This window comes from Mauremys mutica, chromosome 12, assembly GCF_020497125.1.
Source record: "Mauremys mutica isolate MM-2020 ecotype Southern chromosome 12, ASM2049712v1, whole genome shotgun sequence".
Taxonomy (NCBI): domain Eukaryota; kingdom Metazoa; phylum Chordata; order Testudines; family Geoemydidae; genus Mauremys; species Mauremys mutica.
The window spans coordinates 31,369,437-31,390,581 of NC_059083.1; the positions used below are offsets into that span (position 1 = coordinate 31,369,437).

Consider the following 21,145-nt stretch of genomic DNA (forward strand, 5'->3'; position numbering starts at 1 on the left):
GGTTTTGTCTGACTCTGGGCAGAGAAGCATCAGGCCGGAGAAAAGGGACAATGGGGACTGCTCTGCACACAAATCTGGACGTGCTCAAGTCCACAGTTAGCAGCAATTGCTCCTCTGCACGGGCTCTTTGCTGCTGGAGCTCCCTGCAAATGTTTCCCACCAACGCATTTGACTCCACAGGTCTAGATTCTGACTCGGGTTGTACCATTGCTCCTTTGACCTGAGCAGTTTGCCAGTGTTTGGGGCCTTGCTAGGTTCTTCCATTGGCAGGAGAAATTTATTATAGGAGTCAGGTATTTCTTTGGTGCAATCTTTATTATTTACAAACAATATCCACACATTCCTGTGTGCTGAACACAGTACAAACAAACAGCAGCCAGCAGTTTCTTTACTCAGAACTCCATGTCTGCCTCTCTGGGGAACCCTGTGCCTGAAGCAAGCTCTATCACTCAGTTTCCTGCTGGGATCACCCTCAGGACTGGTTCTCTTGGCTTTCTGCCTCACGCACACCAAGCTGCCAGCCAGTCCCTCAGCCCCTGTGTTTTCAGCCAGCTCCAGGGAAAGCCCTCTTAGGCCTGCTCTACACTTAACACTTAGATCAACCTGGGAATGTTATTCAGGGCTGTGAAACTTCGTGTGCTCTGAGTGCCACAGCTAGATCGACCTAACCCCCGTTGCAAACCATGAAATTCTGCTGGTGACCTTGCTACAGCCTCTGAGAAAGGGGGATAAACTAGAGCGATGGAAAAAACACTTCCGGATGCATCTGCACTATGGCACTACAGTGACACAGCTGTAGCTCTGCTGTAGTAGCTATATTCTTCCTGAGATCTGGTAGGTCAGCCTAGCTACATCACTTAGAGCTGTGAAAACTTTCACACCACATATGATGTAGTTAGGTCAATCTAACACCTGATGTAGACGCAGATAAGTCAAGGGAAGAATTCTTTGTTGCTCTAACTACTGTGTCTTCTGGAGGTGGATTTACTACATTGATGGTAAAATATCTTTTATCGACCTAGGAAGTATCTACGCTAGTCACTCATTTCAACTGGTTATTGAGATGAATGCACACTCCACAGTCCCTGGGTCTCCTTCTCCCAGGCTCCCGGCTGGTGCGGAGCTTCCAGCTTCTTCCCAAAATGCCAAATCCCAATTAACTAATTCTGTGTCCCTGCCCACCCCCCCCCGATATGCCTGTTCCCAGCCCCACATTAATACTGCCCCACAACCTCAAATCAATTCTGCCCCCAGCCCCTCCACCAGTTATGACTCTGTAGCCCCCACATCTGCTCCAAGTCCCCTTTTCTCCTCCCATACTTGGAGCTGTTGGGGTGGGGGGGCAGAGGGAGGAGCTTCGAAGGGCCATAGAGCTAAGAGGCCAGAGGTAGGGTAGACAGGAGTCATCCAGGCCATAGAGGATAGGATTACTTGGCTAGAGAAACCCATTTTTCCATTCCCAGTATGCTCTTCGCTCCCATGTCTCAGTGGCACTGTCTGACCCAGGATCCCCAGAGTTCTCCTGGCTCTAGAGAACAGTGGCAAACAGGCTGCACAGTCCCTGGGGCAGTGATGGGATTGGCTTCTCTACCACGCAGCAGCCTCCAGGGTCATAGAGACGGGATGATAGAAAGTCCACAGGGAGAGGTCACAGAGACAACGGTGTGTGAGGCTAGAGAGGCTGATCTCCGGGCTCCCAGTGAGATATTTCCCCTCCCCTGTGTGTCTCAGGGACACAGGCTGAGCTCGGATCCCCCCACCCAGAGCCAGGGTTGGATTCTCCCCCCAGGGACGGAGCCTGGCGGGAAAGTGAAGATCGGGGCCTCGTCACCAGCATCGATAAATGTCACCTGCCCCCGCTCACAGTCCAGACAAACCCGGATCCTGCTGGGGGCCCGGCTCAGGGGCAGGGGGGTCACAGGGGAGCCGAGATCCCAGAAGTGACCCCCCCATCGCTCCACAGCCCAGATCCCCTCCTCAGGGCTAGGGCTGATCCTTCCCTTCCTCCCCACAGACTCTCTGGCCACCCCCACAGCCCAGTATGGCCCATCCCCCACCTCCACCTCCCAGCAATGTCTCCCCGAGGTGAATCCCTCACAGCCCAGCACACAGGGCCAAGTGTCAAATCTCTCAGGGTTGTTGGGCAGTCGCTGTCGTGCGTCTCCCCATCTCACACTTTTCCGATCCTCAGACAGGACGAGGATGGGATGAGCCGTGTCTGGATCCAGAGTCACATTCGCTGGCGAGAGAGAATCAGAGCGTTAGGGGCAGAGCTCGGCCCTGGGGGAGGCTGGGACCATTTCTCACACTCCCCAGCAGCCCCGTCCTGGCAGGGACAGGCCTGGATCCCAGGGAACTGCCTCTGTCCTGAGCACCTGAGACTGAGCAGGGAGGTCACTGCAGCTCCTCAGGGTAGTGATTGATCTATCGGGGATCAATTTATAGAGTCTAGTCTAGACACGATGAATCGATCCCCGAGCTCTCTCCCCATCAACTCCGGTTCTCCCCCCACCCCCGCCGTGAGAGGTGGAAGCGGAGTCGATGGGGGAGGGGCAGCATCTCAGCTCAACCCCCCGCTGCCCCCTTAGCATAGACCAGAGCCTAGTGTGTTTCTCATTTGCTTCCAGAAGCTTCAGCTCCCTGCTCCCCGTGCTGGGGCTGCTCCATTCCCAGGGGCACAGACACAGCCAGGAAGGCGTCAGAAGCTTTTATTGAGCAGGGAGCAGAGGAGTCCGGTACCAGGTTTATACCCCAGAGGGAAACTCCCTCCCCTAATGCAGCCTCCACTGCCAGGCCGGGGAACAGAGAGGAAGGTGCAGCACTGGGGAAGAGCCGTTTAACATCAGAGAGTAGGAGGTGGCATTGGGTGGGGGAGCCCCATCCCCAGCCCAGAGAGAAAAGAGGAGCTGGCAGCATCACAGGGAGAGCATCTCCCCAATCCAGGAAGCAGTGAGCAGCTCCAATGGGAGAGCCCAGCCCTGCCCACAGGAAAGGCAGGATGTTGGAGAAGAGCGATGGGGAGACCTCTCCACTAGGGTAAACCAGAGGGATGTGTCAGCCCTCAGGGCAGAGAGCTCTGTTCAGGTGCTGCTCAGCGAGTGTTTCTGTTCATCAGTGTGGGCATGAACTCAGCACTAAGGTTGGTGTCAGGAGTGTTTGTGTGATGTCAGTCTGGGATCTCCCCACGACTTCTGCAACCTTGGTACAAGTTGCTGTTGGGGGCACGAGGTCTCACCACCTGTGGCCACACCCCCTCTATGCCCTGCCCCACTCCCCCTCATCCCGCTGAGGCCCTGCCCCCTGGCCAGGCTGAGAACTTGGCTGCTGTGGAGAGCTTCTAATCCTCCACCTCTGCTGGGTGGGTTTCTGGGGGGCCTAAGAGCAGCCCCCAGCCCAGGTCCCCGCTCCCTGGAATGTGTGATGTTGGCTTGGGATCTCCCCAGGAGTTCCGGACCCTTGGTAGAAGTTGGGGGTGGGGCACGAGATCCCACCACTGGTGGCCCCGCCCACTCTGTGGCCCTGCCCCATTACTCCTCTTCCCACCAAGCCCTGACCCCTGGCCAGTCTGGGAGCGTTGCCTGATGGGGAGAGCCCTTGACCCTCCACCTGTCCTGGGTGGGTCTCTGGGGGGCCTGAGAGCAGCCCCCGTCCCATGTCCCCGCTCCCCGGGGTGCTCCACCCAGGGCAGGTTGAGGGTGCAGGGCTCCACAGCGCCACTCGGGCTCCCAGGGTGGGAGCCCGGCTCTGGTTTCTGGCTGGGCCAGGAGCAGGGTCTCGGGGGAAGAGGAGCAGGGGTGGGGTCGCTGAGAGGGGCCAGTGCTGGGAAGAGGCTGCAATCTCACCCTGTCTATGTGCTCCGAGTGGTTCCCCTCTTTTTCTCTCCAGTGCAGACAGCAGAGTGTCTGTAGGGGGAAAGGATAAGAGAGGTCAGATTTCAGGCTTCATATGTATAACAGTATCATCACTCTGATCTCCTAGATCTGTGTTTTCATCATGACACAGAAAGAGACGGAGACACTCTCAGGTATTTAATGTGAAAAGGTCTGAAACCTCTTTCCTCTCTCATTCAGGCATCTCCCAGCAATGGACCCAACATCCTTGTGAATTCCCAACTTGTCAAAAGACATGAAATTGTAGAAAAGACCCTTGGGTTCTGATTCTGTCATCCCAGATCTGCTTAGGTTTCATCAGGGGAAGTTTGAGTCACAAGGTTGAGGTCCCAGTTATGCTGGTACGCCCTCAAGGTGATATTGGACACTGGACTATGAACTATTTCTGAAAGAACTCTTTACAGCTAGAAAGCTTGCCATCTCCGCTATGAATCTGAACCTCGATGAATCAGACTCATGTCTGTGTGTATACTGATCTTTTAACCATACTCTCTCTCTTTTGTTTGTTAATAAAGTGTAGTTTCGTTAACAAGAAATGGCTGTAGCGTGTATTTGGGTAAGATCTGAAACATTTGTTAACCTGGGGCGTAATGTGTCCGATCCTTTGGGATTGGTAGAACCTTTTCTGTTATATGATGAAGTAAGATTTTCAGAAATCATTGTATTTGACATAAGGGAAATGTTTCCTTAAGTGACCTTGTTATTAAGTGATGTGTTCATAAGTTCCTCTGTGGGATAAAGAGATGTTTCAACCACACAATGTGCTTAAAGACACCAGACACCCACAATCAGGGCCGGCTCCAGGCACCAGCCTACCAAGCACGTGCTTGGGGCGGCACCTTGGGAGGGGGCGGCACTCGGGGTTTCTTTTTGTTTTTTTGTTTTGTTTGGCCAGGCGGCACTGGGGGGAGGCGGGGCTTAGGAGGCGTGGTGCCGTGTTGGGGGGGCAGGGACTTGGGCGGTGTTCGGCTGGGGCGGGGACTTGGGTGGCACGATGCAACACTTGGGGGGGCGGGGACTTGGGCGACGTGATGCTCGGGGGGCGGGAACTTGGGCAATGTGACGCTCAGGGGGCAGGACTTGGGTGATGTGACGCTCAGGGGGTGGGACTTGGGTGATGTGATGCTCAGGGGGCGGGGACTTGGGTGGCATGACGCAACACTGGGGGGGGCGGGGCCTTGGGCGACGTGACGCGCGGGGGGGGGGCCTTGGGCGACAGGATGCTTGGGGGGCGGGACTTGGGCGGGGCAATGCTCAGGGTGGGGACTGGGCAGAGCAATGCTCGGGGCGGGGCTTGGGTGACGCTCGGGGGCGGGGCCTTTGGCGGCGTGACGCTCGGAGGGGGGCGGCGCTCCTTGTTTTTGCTTGGGGCGCCAAAAATGTTAGAGCCGGCCCTGCCCACAATGTGCTGCCCAGGAGCAGTTAGCAAAGTCCAAAAAATCCCATGTGGAGAAAAGGGTCAAAGTGACCCGTGCACGTCAGTGTGTAATGACTGGTAATGAACGAATCAGAAACGAGAATAACTTGAAAATAGCTTGGACAGCAAAAGCCCTGCCAATTAGAAGATACTTACAATGCATAACACACATGCATGTGTAGTGTTTGAGTTATACAGGATACTTCCTATTAATAAAATTCAAAGGGGATTGGAAAAGAACTAATAAATATATACTCTGGATGTGTATAATATGTCAGACATTGTAAGGAGCATCATAGGAGAAATGCATCATGACCTGCCTATGCCCCAGGAGAAGGTAACTGGGCAGTATTTCTTTCAGTATGTCCGTCATTTCTTACTTTAACAGTAATTGTAATGGCAAGCCATGGTTTTGGAACAAATAACGGGTTGAATTAATCAGTCTGAGTGTCTTGGATCCTAACTGTGTGGTATTCTCATCCAAACATTAAATGGAAGCATAATGTAATTATGAACCAATTGACCAGAGCCATTCTCTTTCCACAGTCTCAGACACTGATCCCAGTTTCCCCTCCTAGATCCCTTCTAGGTACCTTTGAACTTCCTCAGGGCCTCCAGTAGCGCAATAGTTTTCTGGGAGAAACCACTGACTCGCTCTTCCAGTTCAGGAGAAATCTCCTCTGGCTGCTGCAACTTCCTCTTCTTACACCTATAGAGAAACAATTTCATGTGATTACAGTTCATTATGAGACTCATTCTAAGTGGTTGCTAGGGAATCGCTGCTCTAATGGGCCTGGAGTTAGAATTCCTCTGTTTCTCCCAGCTGCAGAAATCTGTCCCCTAGGAACTAGACTGAGGCACGAACTCCCACCTCCCCAGCTCATTCCACACAGGTCTCCAAACGGTCCTCAGGCGGGAAAGACTCTTGACCACTGCTGGCCTCGGCTGAATGGTAACCAGGGCCCCAGGAGTGACAGGCCCATATTCCATCTCCATTATCCTGAGGAGGCCAGTCCCCCAGGGAGGTGACATCTCTGGGAAATACTTGAGGTCAGTCCTTCCCACTGAATGGAGAATCCCAGAGTTTTCTCTGCAATGGTGAGAACCTCCGGATGAAGTTGATCAGAGAGATTTGTATCTAGAATGTGACCTTTCCTGCACATTTTGCTGTAAAGCCCTGGGGAGATGCAGTGCTAACATCACCATTAAGCTCTTTCCCAGTATTGTGAAGTGCGAGGGGGATCGAGAGGGAGCTACGTACCTGCTCAAGGTGCTTCTGACATTCTAGAGGGGAGGGAGAGGAAGAGAGAGAGAGGAAAGACTGTCAGTTCCATTTGATTCACACAGGGGATCCCAGGGAAGGGATTTTGCAAATATGGGGAAGAGAGGCCCTGCCCTGATCCCAGGGCCATGGATTCCCTGAGCTAACGGGGCTTTTCCATCTCTAAGATCTCTGTCTGTAACTCTGCAAAGAACAATAGTCACTCACATGTCAGGAATGCACACGCCGAGTTACACTCAGATCTCTGACCGCTGGCTCCAGTGCTTATGATTCAGGAGCCCTCCTTTCCCTGTGTGGGGATCTGGGATGTTTCTAACCACAGGTGCTGGCTTCTAATTGTCCCTGGAGGTGCTCAACCTCAGGCCCTGCCCCAACTCCGCCCCTTCCCCAATGCCACACTTCCACCCTCCCTCTTACCACTGAGGCAGGTGGGAAGTGCTGGGAGGGAGTGGGAGGAGTTGATCGGTGGGCATGAGGTGCTGGAGGTAGAGGGGGGAGCTTTCTGTCAATGGGTCCTAAGCACCTACTAATTTTTTTCCATGGGTGCTCTGGCCCTTAAGCACCCATGGAATCGGCGCCTCTGTTTCTCCCTGTCTCACCTGCAGGAATTCACTCGCTGGCTTCTGACACTTTCCCTCCAGCTCACTGATCAGCTCACTGAGATGTGAAATCTGCTCGGAGAGTTTACTGACATTTTCATTCCGGATCCTCACTATCTCCTCGTCCAGCTTCTCCAGTTGGGCCAGCAGGAGGCGCTCTTGTTCCTTCAGGAACTGCCGCAGTTGCTGAAATTCAGACATAATCTTCTGCCTCTCGGTTTGTGTTTGTTTCTGTATGAAAATAGGGAAAGGGCTGGTCAGGGACATGGATGTAGCCTGGGGTCCTTTCACGAAGAGCTGAGTGTGCAGGAGGGAGAACTTTGTTGAAAATCCTAAGATTTCTGACATTTGACTTTACCCTAGGGAGAGGATTCTCTCACAGCTTCCCCTTCAGCCCCTGTATCTCTGAAAGGGAGGTTTCCATATCTGTCATGTTAATATATTATGTCATTCATGGTCTCTGGGAATTCAGACCCAGAGCAGCAGGAGGCAGGACTCAGCACTACACTGACAGAGACACCAGGGGAGAAAAAAGAAACAAACATGTTAATGCACTAAATGACCAGACCCAGTGAACAGCACCTCACGGGGACATTCAGTTCACTTGGGGGGGATTTCTGGGCAAGTCATAAGAGCTAGACATTAACTGATCAGCTGAAATGGAAGCTTAGGGCTTGTCTATGCACAAATTTAAACCAGTAATCCATGGTCATGGAGAGACACGCACAAGCCCATGTTCACCAAGGCCACACAGGAATCTGCCTCCAAACAGACCTCCCACTGCTAGTCCCTGCTGGTTCATAACAATAGGCACCTACCAGATACTCCTGGCTTTCCCCCTCTCCGGTCACTTTCAATCCCAGCAGCTTTTCTCGCTCTTTCCTCAGAGTCTTCAATTGGGTCTGGATTTTTGGCTGAAGAAACAGAAATGATTTGGGAACTTGAATTTGAATTGTTGAGAGGGGTGTGGAGCTTTTCGTGTTTTCATCCAAGATGACTGTTGGTCCTAATCATTATCAGACTCGTTACCAATTCAGATTCAGTCTTTTCAGTAATTAGATAGAGATCTCAATTATAACCAAGCTTTACTGGTATTTGTGAATTGATGAGTGGTACAGAGCATAACAGGACATTGGAGTCACATGGGGGTGAATCAATAAATCTGTTTTTGAGGTTTAATGAACAAAGTGATACAAATCCCAGAAGCCACCAGGGTTTCAATATGGGCTGGGATTTCAGCCCTGAAGCCCTGGGACTTCACTGGTTGGGCTGAGCTGATCTAGGCACCAGGGTAAACCCCATGAGACGTCGGGAGGCCATTCGTCTGGTTGGAAGCTCCACAGTCCCAGTTTTGTGGAGCACTATTCATGTCTGGTAGGGTCCCAGCACTGGGTGTGGCTTCGTCCGGTGAAAAAGAGGGAAGAGGAGACCGAGGATGCAGGAGGACACCAGTGAGGGTGGGGGCAGGGGTGAGAGTGGCACTTCCATGCAGAATGATGCAGGTGGGGTCGAGCTGACAAAGGCGGGGGAGGGCCCAAGCAGGCTGATCGATTCAGGTGTGGGAGGGCCCCATGCAGGCAGGCGTGGGCATGTCCTATATTCTGGAGATGCCTCAGGGCCCCTCCTAATGAGGCAGATTTGTATAAGGAATTGTTGGGATTTGCCCCAGTGCTGCCCTAAACCCTTTCCGTGGCAATGCCCTCTGGGTAGGTCCCCACTGTCCCATTCCCTGCTAAAGATCCCGGAAGCAGTGCATTCTGGGAGATTTCTAAAGGCTGCCTGGTGGGACTAACAGAACAGCTCTGGCTGGTCCCTGCCCACGTACACAACAGAGCAGGTCAGACTGGCACCGGTCACCTCCAGCCTGGGGTTGGTTTTGCTACAATCCAGTGTAATCCCAGTGGTACTTGGCATGGACCTGAGCTGTCTGGAGCCCTTTTGTGTGCGGACTGAAGGTGCTCGGGGTCCCACACACCGTTTAGCCCAGTGATCTCGTCTAGTGCAGACCGGTAGCATCTGAGTTTAACCCTTCATGGAGCAACACAGGAGTTCAGATTCCCCGTGGGAAACCTCGTCTCCCTGGTGAGTCTGGGCTTTTATCAAGGAGTCTTTTCCTCCTACTGTCCACATGTCAACATTGCTCCGTGCTCCTGAGGGGACAGTGTAGCCTAGTGGTTAGGGCACTGGGCTTGGCCTTGGAAAAATGGGGGTTTATATCCAGCTCTGACACTGACCTACTGAGTGACCTTGGACAAGTCACTTCCCTCTTTGTGCCTCAGTTTCCCCTCCCACCTTTTTACTCTCTTGTCCAGTTAGACCAGGGGTGGGACAACATGGGAGCGGGCAGGGGCTAGCCTCCCCAGCCAGGAGATCAGGGGACGGGCAGGATGGGCCTGTGGCTGGATGTGTCCCGCAGGCCGTAGTTTGCCCACCCCTGAGTTAGATTGTAAATGGCTCAGCGCAGGGATTGTCCCTCACTGGGTTTTCTACAGGGCCCCCCAAAATCGAGATCAGATCTCATCTGGGGGCTGTAGGGGCTGCTGGGATGCCAATAACAATAATAAACCCTGTGACACAGTCAGTAATAACAGCCACAGCTTGTAACTCCCCCTTCTCCAGTCTGAAGGCAGCGCTCCCACATAGACTGGCCTGCAGCTCTTGTGAATCAAACCTCACTGGGCATTTAATAAATTCCGGTCTGCGGAGAGTTCCCTTAGTTCACTGGTGGGAGCTCGGTTTGAAAAGGTTTCAGCTGCTCAGAGAAAACTTTCCCACATCAGACAATTTTTAAATCGTTCTCTTGCCTTTCTTGCCAGGCTGGAGTATCATTAATTTGTACAGCCTCTTTCATGCAATGAAGGCTACACACAGCTGAGTGACACAGATACACCTGTCTCAGGAAACTTGTGATGCTATTAAGTTTGGATTTGAATTACAGATTATGCATTAGATGGGACAGCAGTTCCCTACCTTGTACTCCTGGGCAGCCTCCTGGATGGGAACCACCGTGTGAGTGCGGTGAGCCCGGGATCTGTCGCACACCACACAGATGGGGGTTTGATCCTCTTCACAGAACAGTTTCAGAGCCTCCTGGTGTTTCCCACAAACCCTGTCCCCTCCTCTTCCCTTTGCTGCCTGTAAACTCAGTCGCTTGGCGATTTCTACCATGTTTGCCAGCTGCCTGTTGGGACGGAGGTGTCTCTGTTGCACAGTTTGTCTGCACTGAGGACAGGAGATGTCTGTATCGGATCCCTCCCAGCACTGGCTGATGCAGGCTCGGCAGAAATTGTGCCCACACTCCAGGATGACAGGTTCTGTGAAATACTCCAGACAGACGGGACATGTCCCTTCCTTCTGGAGACTTTCCACGGGGTTCTCTGCAGCCATGGCTCCCTCTGGGCAGTTTGTAAGAGGCTTTGTTTCAAATTCCTGAGTTCACACTATGCCCCGCCTGCAGCAGCAAGGGGGTGTTTCCCTTCCTGGAGCTGACTCCTGCTCTTTGTTCAGTTGGAAGGGGCCTACCTGTAAGATCAGAGCCCTGGAGGTTGTGGTGAAAAATTTACCACTAGGGCTGTGGTCTGGCATTCAGCCCCTGTGCTGGTGCGGAGGGTCACTGGGGCTTCACATGGACGTCAGCTCTCCCTGTGAGGATGAGCCTGCAGGGGCAGGGTCTGTGTGTCTAAGGAGCGATAGTCAGAATTGGTGGGATTCTTTCTTGTTTTATACTATATAATTTTGATACATAATGCTCATATTAAGCAATTTTTATATTTATTGTAAACTTTCATAGTTGCACAAAAATCCCGGTTTCAGCATTTCATTCCAATTGTTACCAATTTAAATGTTCACAGCTCTGGGAAATTATGGGGGGGATCAGAGAATATTTAGGTCAGACCAGAACTATTTAATGACACTGGACACTGAGATTCAAAAAGTTGAAGCTTTAGAACTGTTAAAATTGTCTGTGAGCAGGTAAATCTCCTCCCTCCCCCAGCAGCTCCCCCAGGGCAATAACCCAATTCCTACCCCACAGCACATGGACTGAGGCTGAAAGCAGGGCCGGGGCAACCATTTAGGCCAACTAGGCGGCTGCCTAGGGCACCTAGTGGTTGAGGGTGCGTAAAAGTCTGCTCTGGCGAGGAGGTGGAGTGGAGGTGAGCTGGGGGAGGGGCGCGGGGAGAGCTGCTGGCAGTAATGGCGGGGGGGAAGGCGCACCGGGGAACCACTCCCCGCCCCAGATCACCTCCACTCTGCCTCCTCCGCTGAGCACATAACTCAGCGGAGGAGATGGAGCCGAGGTGAGCTGGGGCAAGCTCCCCAGGCGAGGTTAGCTGCTGCGGGTGTCTGCCCAGGCAGGGTTAGCTTCCATGGTGGGGGGTCTCCCCAGGCTGGGTTAGCTGCTGCGGGGGGCTCCCTGGGCGGGTGGCGGGCTCCCTGGGTAGGGGGCTCGGTTAGCTGCAGTGGGGGACGGGGTTAGCAGGGGGGGTTCAAGGTGGAAGTTTGTCTAGGGTGTGAAACTTACTTGCACCGGCCCTGGCTGAAAGTCCATCTGATGGCGGCTCAGGGGCCTGTGGAATGTGCTGGGATCTCAACCTGGGCCCTAGTGGGGCAGGTGCCCCTGTAACACAACCACACCCAGCTAGGCCTGCCCCCATTTTCTCCCTGTTTGTCAATCCCAGCACAGAGGCCAGGGACTCAGTGCTGTACTGAGACCAAGCTCCTCCCCACCAGGTGAGGGCTGGGGCCCAATGGCCAAGGGCAGTGGGTGTGAGGGGAGCTGGCACTAGGGGTCCTGCACTGCACAGGGTGTGGGACAAACAGAGAGCTCTAGGGGTCCCTGGTTCAGAGCTGGGTGCGCTGGCCAAGAGAGCAGCCGTCACACCTGTTCTTAGCCTGGCGGCTCCTGCTTCTGTTTCCCTGCACAGTCTCCCCAGCTCTCCGGGACTCCTGGCTCTCTGCAGATGGCAGCGGGTGTGAGGGGAGCTGGCACTGGGGCTCCTGCGCTGTACAGGGGATGGGCTAACCAGAGCTCTCCTGTCCCCAAGGCTCTCAGGCCACTTGTCCAGCCTGGCTGCAGGAGGGGATCTGGGGACAGACAGAGGGGGCCTGGGAGAGTCTGCGGGGGTAGCCACCTGGGAACAGACACTGAAATCCAGCGGTGGTGAGAAAGGCACAGGGACAGGTGCTCAGGGCTGTGTCCCTTAGGGTACGTCTACACTACGGGACTAATCCAAACTTGCCTAAACCGGTTTTGTAAAACAGATTGTATAAAATCGAGTGCGCGCGGCCACACTAAACACATTAAATCGGTGGTGTGCGTCCACGGTCCGAGGCTAGCATCGACTTCTGGAGCGTTGCACTGTGGGTAGCTATTCCGTAGCTATCCCATAGTTCCCGCAGCCTCCCCTGCCCCTTGGAATTTCCGGGTTGAGATCCCAGTGCCTGATGGGGCAATAATCATTGTCGCGGGTGGTTCTGGGTAAATGTCGTCAGTCACTCCTTCCTCTGGGAAAGCAACAGCAGACAAGCATTTCGCGGCTTTTTTCCCTGGATTGCCCTGGCAGATGCCATAGCATGGCAATCATGGAGCCTGTTTTGTCTTTTGTGACTGTCACCGTATGTGTACTAGATGCCGCTGACAGAGGCGATTCAGCAGCGCTACACAGCAGCATGTTTTTGCATGACAGCAGAGATGGTTATCAGCCATACTGTACCATCTACCAATCCATAAATTGGTAATAAGATGATCGTGGCTACCAGTCCTTTTGCACTGTTCCATTTGCTGCTGTCATAAGTGCCCCTGGTTGCTCTTAGCCAGGGGCACAAAAGCCAAAATTGGGAATGACTCCCTGAGTCAATCCCTCCTTTTTGGTATCTAAAAATAGAATCAGTCCTGCCTAGAATATGGGCAAGTGTACTAGAGAACCACTGTATCAGAGAACCAGAGAGCACAGCTGCTCTGTGTCAGATCCTGCAAAAATTATGAGCTGTATGCTATTCACAGGGGGTGCTCCTGCAACAACCCCACCTGTTCATTTCATTCTTCCCCCAGCCTTCATGGGCTACCGTAGCATTGTCCCCCCACTTGTGTGATGAAGTAATAAAGAATGCAGGAATAAGACACAGTGACTTGTTAGTGAGATATGAGTGGAAGGCAGCCTCCAGCTGCTATGATAGTCCAGACAGGACAATAAGGAGTGTGTAGGAGAGGAGCCCAGCATCCCTCTGCTAGTTCAGGGGCACTTGAATCTTTTCTTTACACATGAAGGGTGGGGGCTGATGGAGCTCAGCCCCCTGTTGCTATGACGATGATGGATATCAGCCATACTGTACCATCTACCAGGAAAAATTAGGACCAGGCACCCTTGATCCACTTGACCGATGCTAATACGCATGGTTACCAGTCCTTTTGCACTGCCCCATGTGCCAATAGGCTGATGATGACGATGGGTATCAGTCTTATTGTACCATCAGCCACCCATGGCGGGGGGGGGGAGCAAGGATGTTGGTGTTGAGTGCTGCACCATCCCGTCTATCTGCAGCATTCAGTAAAGATAGGGTGACATGTAAAAGAGTCAAGACAGGATTGTTTTCCCTTTCACTTCTGGGGGTGGGTGGGGGGGTGCGTAAATTGCCTAGCTATGCCCTGACCCACCGCGGACACTGTTTTTGACCCTAGAAGCATTTGGAGCTCAGCCAAGAATGCAAATGCTTTTCAGAGACTGCAGGAACTGTGGGATAGCTTGAGTCCTCCAGTCCATGAGCGTCCATTTGATTCTTTGGCTTTCCATTACGCTTGCTACGCAGCAGTGCGCTGAGTCCCTGCTATGGCGTCTGTCTGGAGATATTTAAAAAATGATTTTGAATTTCGTCTTCTGTAACGGAGCACTGATAGAACAGTTTTGCCTGCCCTTACAGCGATCACGTCCGCATCGTCCATGCTGGAGCTCTTTCTTTATTTTGATTTTTAACTGCATCACCACCCGTGCTGATCGGAGCTCCACGCTGGGCAAACAGGAAATATTCAAAAGTTCGCGGGGCTTTTCCTGTCTACCTGGCCACTGCATCCGAGTTCAGATTGCTGTCCAGAGCGGTCAGTGGTGCACTGTGGGATACCGCCCGGAGGCCAATACTGTCGATCTGCGGCCACACTAACCCCAATCCGATATGTTAATACCGATATTAGCGCTACTCCTCTCGTTAGGGAGGAGTACAGAAACCGGTTTAAAGAGCCCTTTATACCGATATAAAGGGCCTCTTAGTGTGGACGGGTGTGGCGTTAAATCGGTTTTACGCTCCTAAAACCGGTTTAAACGCGTAGTGTAGACCAGGCTTTAGATTTTCACAGCTCATGTCAGTGAAGATGCTGATTGGGTGCTCACTGGGGGTTGAACAATCAAAATTATAATTCAGCATACAATGGATCTTAGTAATTGGTGTCAAACAATGACTGAGAAACCTTCACCAGCCACTTCCCCAGTGATGCCGATAACCTGAGTGTTAATAAACTCCTTTCGCAAGCAGAGACCCCAAGGCACAAGAAGATCCCACGACCTGCCCTGGTGCCTCTTGAAAGCAGAGGAAAGATTCCCACTCACATCAAAGGCTTTTGGATCAATCTCTGAGTGACTTGGTCAGTTACCCTGAGTGCCAGTCACTGCACCCCAAAACTGGGTTCTCTGCACATGCAGTGCAGGGGGGTTGGGCAGGTGAAATGCAGCCACATCCTGGAGCCGGGACATAGGGCCCCAGCACAGCACAGCCTGTGCACCCTAAAGTCAGCCCCTCCCCCCGCCTGTAGGGTGGGGCCACTGAGAGGGGCTGGGACTGGGAAGAAGCTGGCACCACGGGCAGGGGCTGTTCCTCATGGGGAGGAGCTGATCAGCTGCCCTGCCTGAAGCACAACCACTGCCTGTGACACTCCGCACGTGCCCAAGGCTTGCAGTGGCCTCCTGCCCCCAAACTGTGCCCATGTTAAAAAATGGGCAGAGCTCAGTGGCCTTACCACCATGGCCCCTGGTCTACCCTGTTCCAGTGCCCCTGGATCTCCTCACTGCTACATCGGCTAGTTTTAGGGCTTTGTGTCCTGGCCACTGTCGCTTTGGTTGGTAACTTTAGCTACAATCCCAGGGAGATGTTTGCACTGAAATTTTCTCATAATTTAAAGACAATCTTCTCCTAAAATCTCACCCTGTCTGAATGGTCCTAGGGATTTCCCCTTTTTCTCTCCAGTTCTGACAGCTGACGATCTCTGTATGGGAAGCTAGACTTGGGGGAAAGCAGCATCCCCGCGGTTATATCCACGTGCTGTACCCTTCATAATATTTGTCAAGGGAAGGGTGAAAGATTCAGTCAGGCATGAACCTCCAAGGTTCAACGCCGGGAGGCTGAATTTGCACAGCCAGAGAGCAGGGCTACTAGAGAGGCCCAGCACAGGGCTGCAAGGATTAGGGATGCCTTGAGGGAGGAATTTGAGGCTGAAAACCAACAGTAATGTTTGGTGCCTTGCATGGGAGTGAAGTGCAGTGGTTACAATGTTAGTAGGAATCTGAGTTTCCTAAGATGATTTGCAGTGCCTGTTTCTTTCCTGGGCTAAAGTATCTTTGACTTTCTGCAATAATAAAGACTGTTTTCAAAGCCAAGAATTCATTTATTGAAAAGAAAATTATTTTACTGACAGACACACAACATTTTGGTATCCTAAAAGGGCAGGGGGGTGGGGTGGGGTGGGGTGGGGGAACTGTACGGTCACAGGTTTGAATATGTCCTGTCTGGAGTGCTGTGCAATGACTGCTGCACTTCAGGATGCCTATACTGCATGGTGATGGGGGTTGAGTGCAGAGGGTAAGGGTCGTAGTTCTCAGGGCTGGTTGGTGAACATACAGGTGTTGGAGGCAGCTGTTGGTGGTGGTAAGAACCTGGATGCTGGGGAACAGTGATTTCCCTACACCCCCCCTGAATTTCCCCAACACCCCCCCCCCCAGTTTTGTGAGCTAGTTACATACCAATTTAGTGACTGTTTGGAAATCTGAATATAAACTGAAACATTAATGCACACTTTAAAAGCTTATAGAGTGTATGATAAAATATGTGTATCTGAAAAAATGCAATAGATTTGAAAAGTATGAACATAGACTAGCTTCCTTGCTTCCTTATACAGCTGTTGTTTTTTATGATGTCAGTGCATTCATTTCGGTGATGTTGGCCAACCTAATAATTTCAAATGATGATTTGTAAGCAAAGTCTAAATGAGCTCTCCCTGACAGCTAGTGATGAGCTGGGGCTGTGGGGAAAAGCTTCAGGGCCAGATTATATTTACATTCACACCTAATCTACCTAGGGATCCAGCAAACAGAGCTGTGTTGTCCAAGTGATAGATTTTGGCTGGGGTTGGGTTACAAACCACTTGAATGTGGGGGAAATGGGGGATGAAATGTTGTTTTTATTGTATGAGTAAAGGGCAGTAGAACTGTACTTAGTCTGTGATGATTTGAAGGCATCAAGAGACAGGGCAGGGACCTGTCCCTCTCCATTCTTTAAAACGAGTGCTGATTTGGCTCCATAGATAGTCTTTTGTTCTGTGTAAAGGTGGGTGTCCGGGGCTCAACCCTCCCTGGGGAGGAGGGGAGCCACACCGGCCTGTTGTTCTTACTCGGGTCCTGCCCTGTTTCTTCAAGGCCGAGCAACAATACAAAAAGACAGTTAGGGCTCAGGCCTTCTGCTGCAAGGCTGAGCACTGGGGTGAGAGGGGAAGACTGCCACCCGCGAGTGGGGTGGCAGGGGGGACGCAGGCCCACCCACTCCACTGCGTCCCGGCCCGGGGTCCTAGGCAGCGGCTACCACCGCTGACGGTCAGTGGGGATCCTGACCGTAACACACTAACATGGGCGTAGGTTAATCTGCAGCCTGACTGGGGTCGGCTGCCCCCGGGCCATTTCCAATACCCCCCTCCGGGCCTACCTGGTCTGGGGTGTCTGCTTCCGGGAAGTCCAACAGCATGGGCTCCTCGCAGCTCGGCCTGGGGGGTAGATCCGGCAGTTCCTCGGGGAAGTCCAGCCAGTTCTGCTCCGGGGGTTCCTCGGGGTAACAACAAGGGAGAGGTGAAGTCTCCGGCAGGTTCCTCCTCGTAGACGGCACGGGGAAGCTTCAGCGGGTCCTCCCAGTAGCGAGTGAGGGGAAGCTCCAGCCAGTTCGGGCAACTGCTGTGGGCTCCAGCAGCTTCCCAGTCCCGAGCCCTCTCGGGCAGGTCTGCTCCCGAGGGTGGCTGGGCTCCGACTGAGCTCTGGTGGCCGGCTTTTATGCTTCCGGGTCGCTGCCTGACCCTCTGAGGGGCGGGCTCACTGCTTTGGAGCCCCGCCCCTTCCGATGTCCAGGGCTCAACCCTCCCTGGGGAGGAGGGGAGCCACACCGGCCTATTACATTCTGTTAAGTGACCACTACAGCTGAAATCACTGACAATCAGGTCTAAGTGCTTAGTCCTGTTGTGGAGACAGTGTTCCTGTGTGTTGGTGTCACTAGGCATAAATCTAGGTAACTCGGGAGGATGGCTTTGGGCCTATGTGACCCAAAGTACCTTTATGTAAAGTGCTTTTGTTAGCCTTACTAAACTTTTGTAACCTCTTGTGTTATGTGCTAATTATTGGCAGCTGCAAGGCTGCTTGATACTAGATGTAGCCAATACTAAATAAGATAGGCGGAAAGCAGATGCTGTAATTAAAGTTATATGCATGAGAACGTAGCCCCCATGGTGGGAAAGTACAGATAACTGATCACAGAAGAGTTGCTAACGAGCTAAAGTGGTTTTTGCCAAGTATGACTGAACTGCTTAATATAATTGCTATTGCAAAGTGTATTTGCTGCATGGGAATGAAAGGTCGGGGAGAGGAGGAGTGTGGGGGGTGATGGAAATGCTTAGCTAAAATCATGTATAAAGAGAGAGAGCTGTTTGTATCGGTGTGCAGGATTTGAGATTGCTATGTCTCCCTTGCACCTTATTTGGGCTCAAATAAACTTGTCTTTTTGCTTCTCCACCTTGGTGTGTTTATTGGAAGCGAAGCACACCGGGCAACGAACCACTGTTGCTGTCGCCTCGGGCCTCTGTGCCGGCAACATGTGGGTACAATGTTTTTGTGTGAGACAGCCCAGACTGCACTAGCAGTGAGGTTCCCCCACCGAGAGCTCAGCTGAAATCACTGAGAGCTGGTGAAACCTCAAGAGACCAAATCACAGAGGTCAAAGTGGCAGGTGGCAGCAGACGGTGACTGCGCAGGGCCATTGGCAACAAAGCGGTGGAGTGAACAGTGGCACAACGAACAGCCGTGGCCAGAGCGAACAGTGAGCAGCTGGAGGAACAAGTAAAGTGCCTTCTTGTCCTCCACCTGGAAGGTGTACTCACGTGAAAGCACCTCTGAACTCTGAGTCTCCACTGACTAAAGACAACACTGGTGAGCGGGGTGCGGTGGAGGGAAAAGCGAGGGGCACATTAAATAAACATTTGTTTGTTGGACTATATTTTAGTCACTTTGCTCCAGAATGCTAGATTTGTGACTGGGAATGGAAGCTTATATAAATATGTTTCCTAGTAGGCCAAGATTTTTAAAATGCATTATTTGCCAAGGTTGTTATCTCACATTGTTGCTATCTTGGGAGGTCATTATGTTGGGGAGTTTCTGTACTAAACATTTTTATTATTATAATTAATTTTTACATAAGAATGGTCATTCTGGGTCAGACCAATGGTCCATCTAGCCCAGTATCCTGTCTTCCAACAGTGGTCAAGGCTAGGTGCTTCAGAGGGAATGAACAGAACAAGTAATCATCAAGTGACCATCCCCTGTTGCCCATTCCCAGTTTCTGGCAAACAGGCTAGGGACACTCAGAGCATGGTGTTGCATCCCTCCTGTCAAAGTTAGACTCAGGACTCACAGTTTGTCAGACCACTCTGTTTTATTAGCACAGCGCTTCTGCTAATAACACCCAGATAATGTGAGCACCATGCAAAACACAAACCATCTTATTTATACAGATAAAAGGATGAGAACTTAACAAGATAACAAAGGGAGCAGAATCAGATAAGTTTACCTGGGCTAGGCATGCATATTTTATTTCCTTACTAATTACTACCCATCTTCTGTTAATGTTTTGCCATTAGCACCATTGTTTATGCCTAATGTTTCTTTTCCTGGCACCTGTATTTCAACATTTCTTATTTCTGCTTAAAGGTACATACAACATTTCTTTAATCCATTCTTATTTTTACAATATAATTCATTCTACTTTCACAATCCCTCCTTTTGGTCAAGCTTACGCCATGACCAAAATTTTACTGGGTTCCACATATTAACCGCTTTATCTCTTTGTTCATCAGCAATATTCAAAATCATCATATTAGCACTCTGTTCTGGGGCAGTCACCTGAGTGGCATGCCTTACACAATTTTGGGTACAACAGGAGACTAACTGAAAACATACAAAAATTATTAGGATTCCAAACAGGATAGTCAGGGCTTCCTGAAACAACCAGTTTCCTATGCCAGATAAATTGAACAGGTTACTTAGCCACTTCCATAAAGAACTCGGCTCTTCATGGGGAAGATATGCGATTTGTTCTAAGTGGCTAGCGTGATCTATTACCTCATTGGTATTGTCAGGTATAAACACACAACATTGTTTTCCAATGAGAGCACAGGTCCCTCCTTTGGCCGCCAGCACTATGTACAATGCCTGACGGTTTTGGAGGCCACCTGTTGGATTGCCCCTGTTTCTTTGGCCAGGGCTCAAACTTTCTCCAGTTTTATTTGCCATTATTTTAACTACTTCTTTTAACCTCAGGAGCCTTTTTTTGCCCGGTGTATTACTCCCCCAAGTGGGTTAAAGGAACTGCCAATAGTCTCTTCCCAGGTGTCATTACTGTTCCATATTGTATTAAACGGACGAGGTCCTCCAGTGAGGTCTGGGGAATTGAGTGGGATAGCCAGGACAGGAACAACAGTTTGACAGTGGGCTGGGATGTGGCTGCAGACCCAGCATTTAGAAATATTAAGGGTCTGAGCTATCCACACTTGCTGCTGGATAAAAGAATTGTCATTGTGGACTCCCCAGACCTTCAGACACCAACAGCCGAGGAACAGGCACCACATGTTGGAGGCAGGGCCCTTCTGGTTCTGACAACCTCAACTGAGGGAACTGTAGTCACAGTTTTATGTCCACCAGGCAGCAGGCGCTAGGCTCACTACTGCTTTTTCTTGGGCCTTGCTTTAGGTAGTCGTCTGCTTCTGGCAACCCTTTCGAGAACGTAGATTGTAAGGTATTGCAGGCTGTTCCTCTACGTCATCTTCTGGAGTCAAAATTGACTCTGCGTGGTCCTGAGGTGATGATTGGTTCGCTGGGGGTGGTGCATTCTTACACGGCAAAGCATGTATTCATGCTGCGGATGCCAGACAGTTTAACAGCCGTCTGGGTAGTAAGCAGTGCCTGATGATTCTTTGATACTCTTTAAGTCTTTTTGCTTCTTTCCTTGACTCTGGCTATAACAATGGCCTTCACACCTTATCTTTTCCTGATGCATTCATTCCTCATTCACACAAACAGATTGAGAATACAAACAGTAGTATTTTATATCGAGCAAAAAGGCATTGCAAATTAAACCTTGCTAAGTTTTACAATGAATAACCAAGACAATTTACATTGAGACACAGGCCTTCAATGTTTCTCTAATTTACTTAACATAGACACAATAGAGAATCCTGTAAATTTGTAAGTGTAGCCAAGCCCTTAGAGAGGGCCCAATTTGTAATGCATATGGGAAAACAGAATTGTATAGTCCCAGAGGGTCATTTCTTTCTGCTATTCAAAAAGGGTGGCTAGCAGGATGAAATCAAATTATACATTATAAAGTCCAGCTCCTACATATCCCCTTTTGACACTAATATTATCAATCGCCAGTGTCACTTCTTATG

The 21,145-nt window shown here is 51.3% G+C and overlaps 1 protein-coding gene across 3 annotated transcripts in view; it reads right to left on the reverse strand.

Moving 5' to 3' along the window:
* Nucleotides 1-310: 310 nt before the first annotated feature.
* LOC123345533 (zinc finger protein RFP-like) overlaps nt 311-21,145 on the reverse strand; it is a 47,823-nt gene continuing 26,988 nt past the window's right edge. Inside the window, exons 1-7 of one of the 3 annotated variants that reach the window (XM_044982510.1) lie at nt 10,159-10,575; nt 8,007-8,102; nt 7,282-7,419; nt 6,569-6,591; nt 5,901-6,016; nt 3,843-3,902; nt 311-2,239 (exon numbers count right to left, since the gene is read on the reverse strand). In XM_044982510.1, coding sequence (XP_044838445.1) covers nt 1,728-2,239; nt 3,843-3,902; nt 5,901-6,016; nt 6,569-6,591; nt 7,282-7,419; nt 8,007-8,102; nt 10,159-10,575 — 1,362 coding nt within the window. In that variant the 3' untranslated portion in view covers nt 311-1,727. Of the gene's footprint in view, nt 2,240-3,842; nt 3,903-5,900; nt 6,017-6,568; nt 6,592-7,188; nt 7,420-8,006; nt 8,103-10,158; nt 10,576-21,145 lie in introns of those variants that run through there. The other 2 variants (XM_044982507.1, XM_044982509.1) reach the window with 2 other exon arrangements.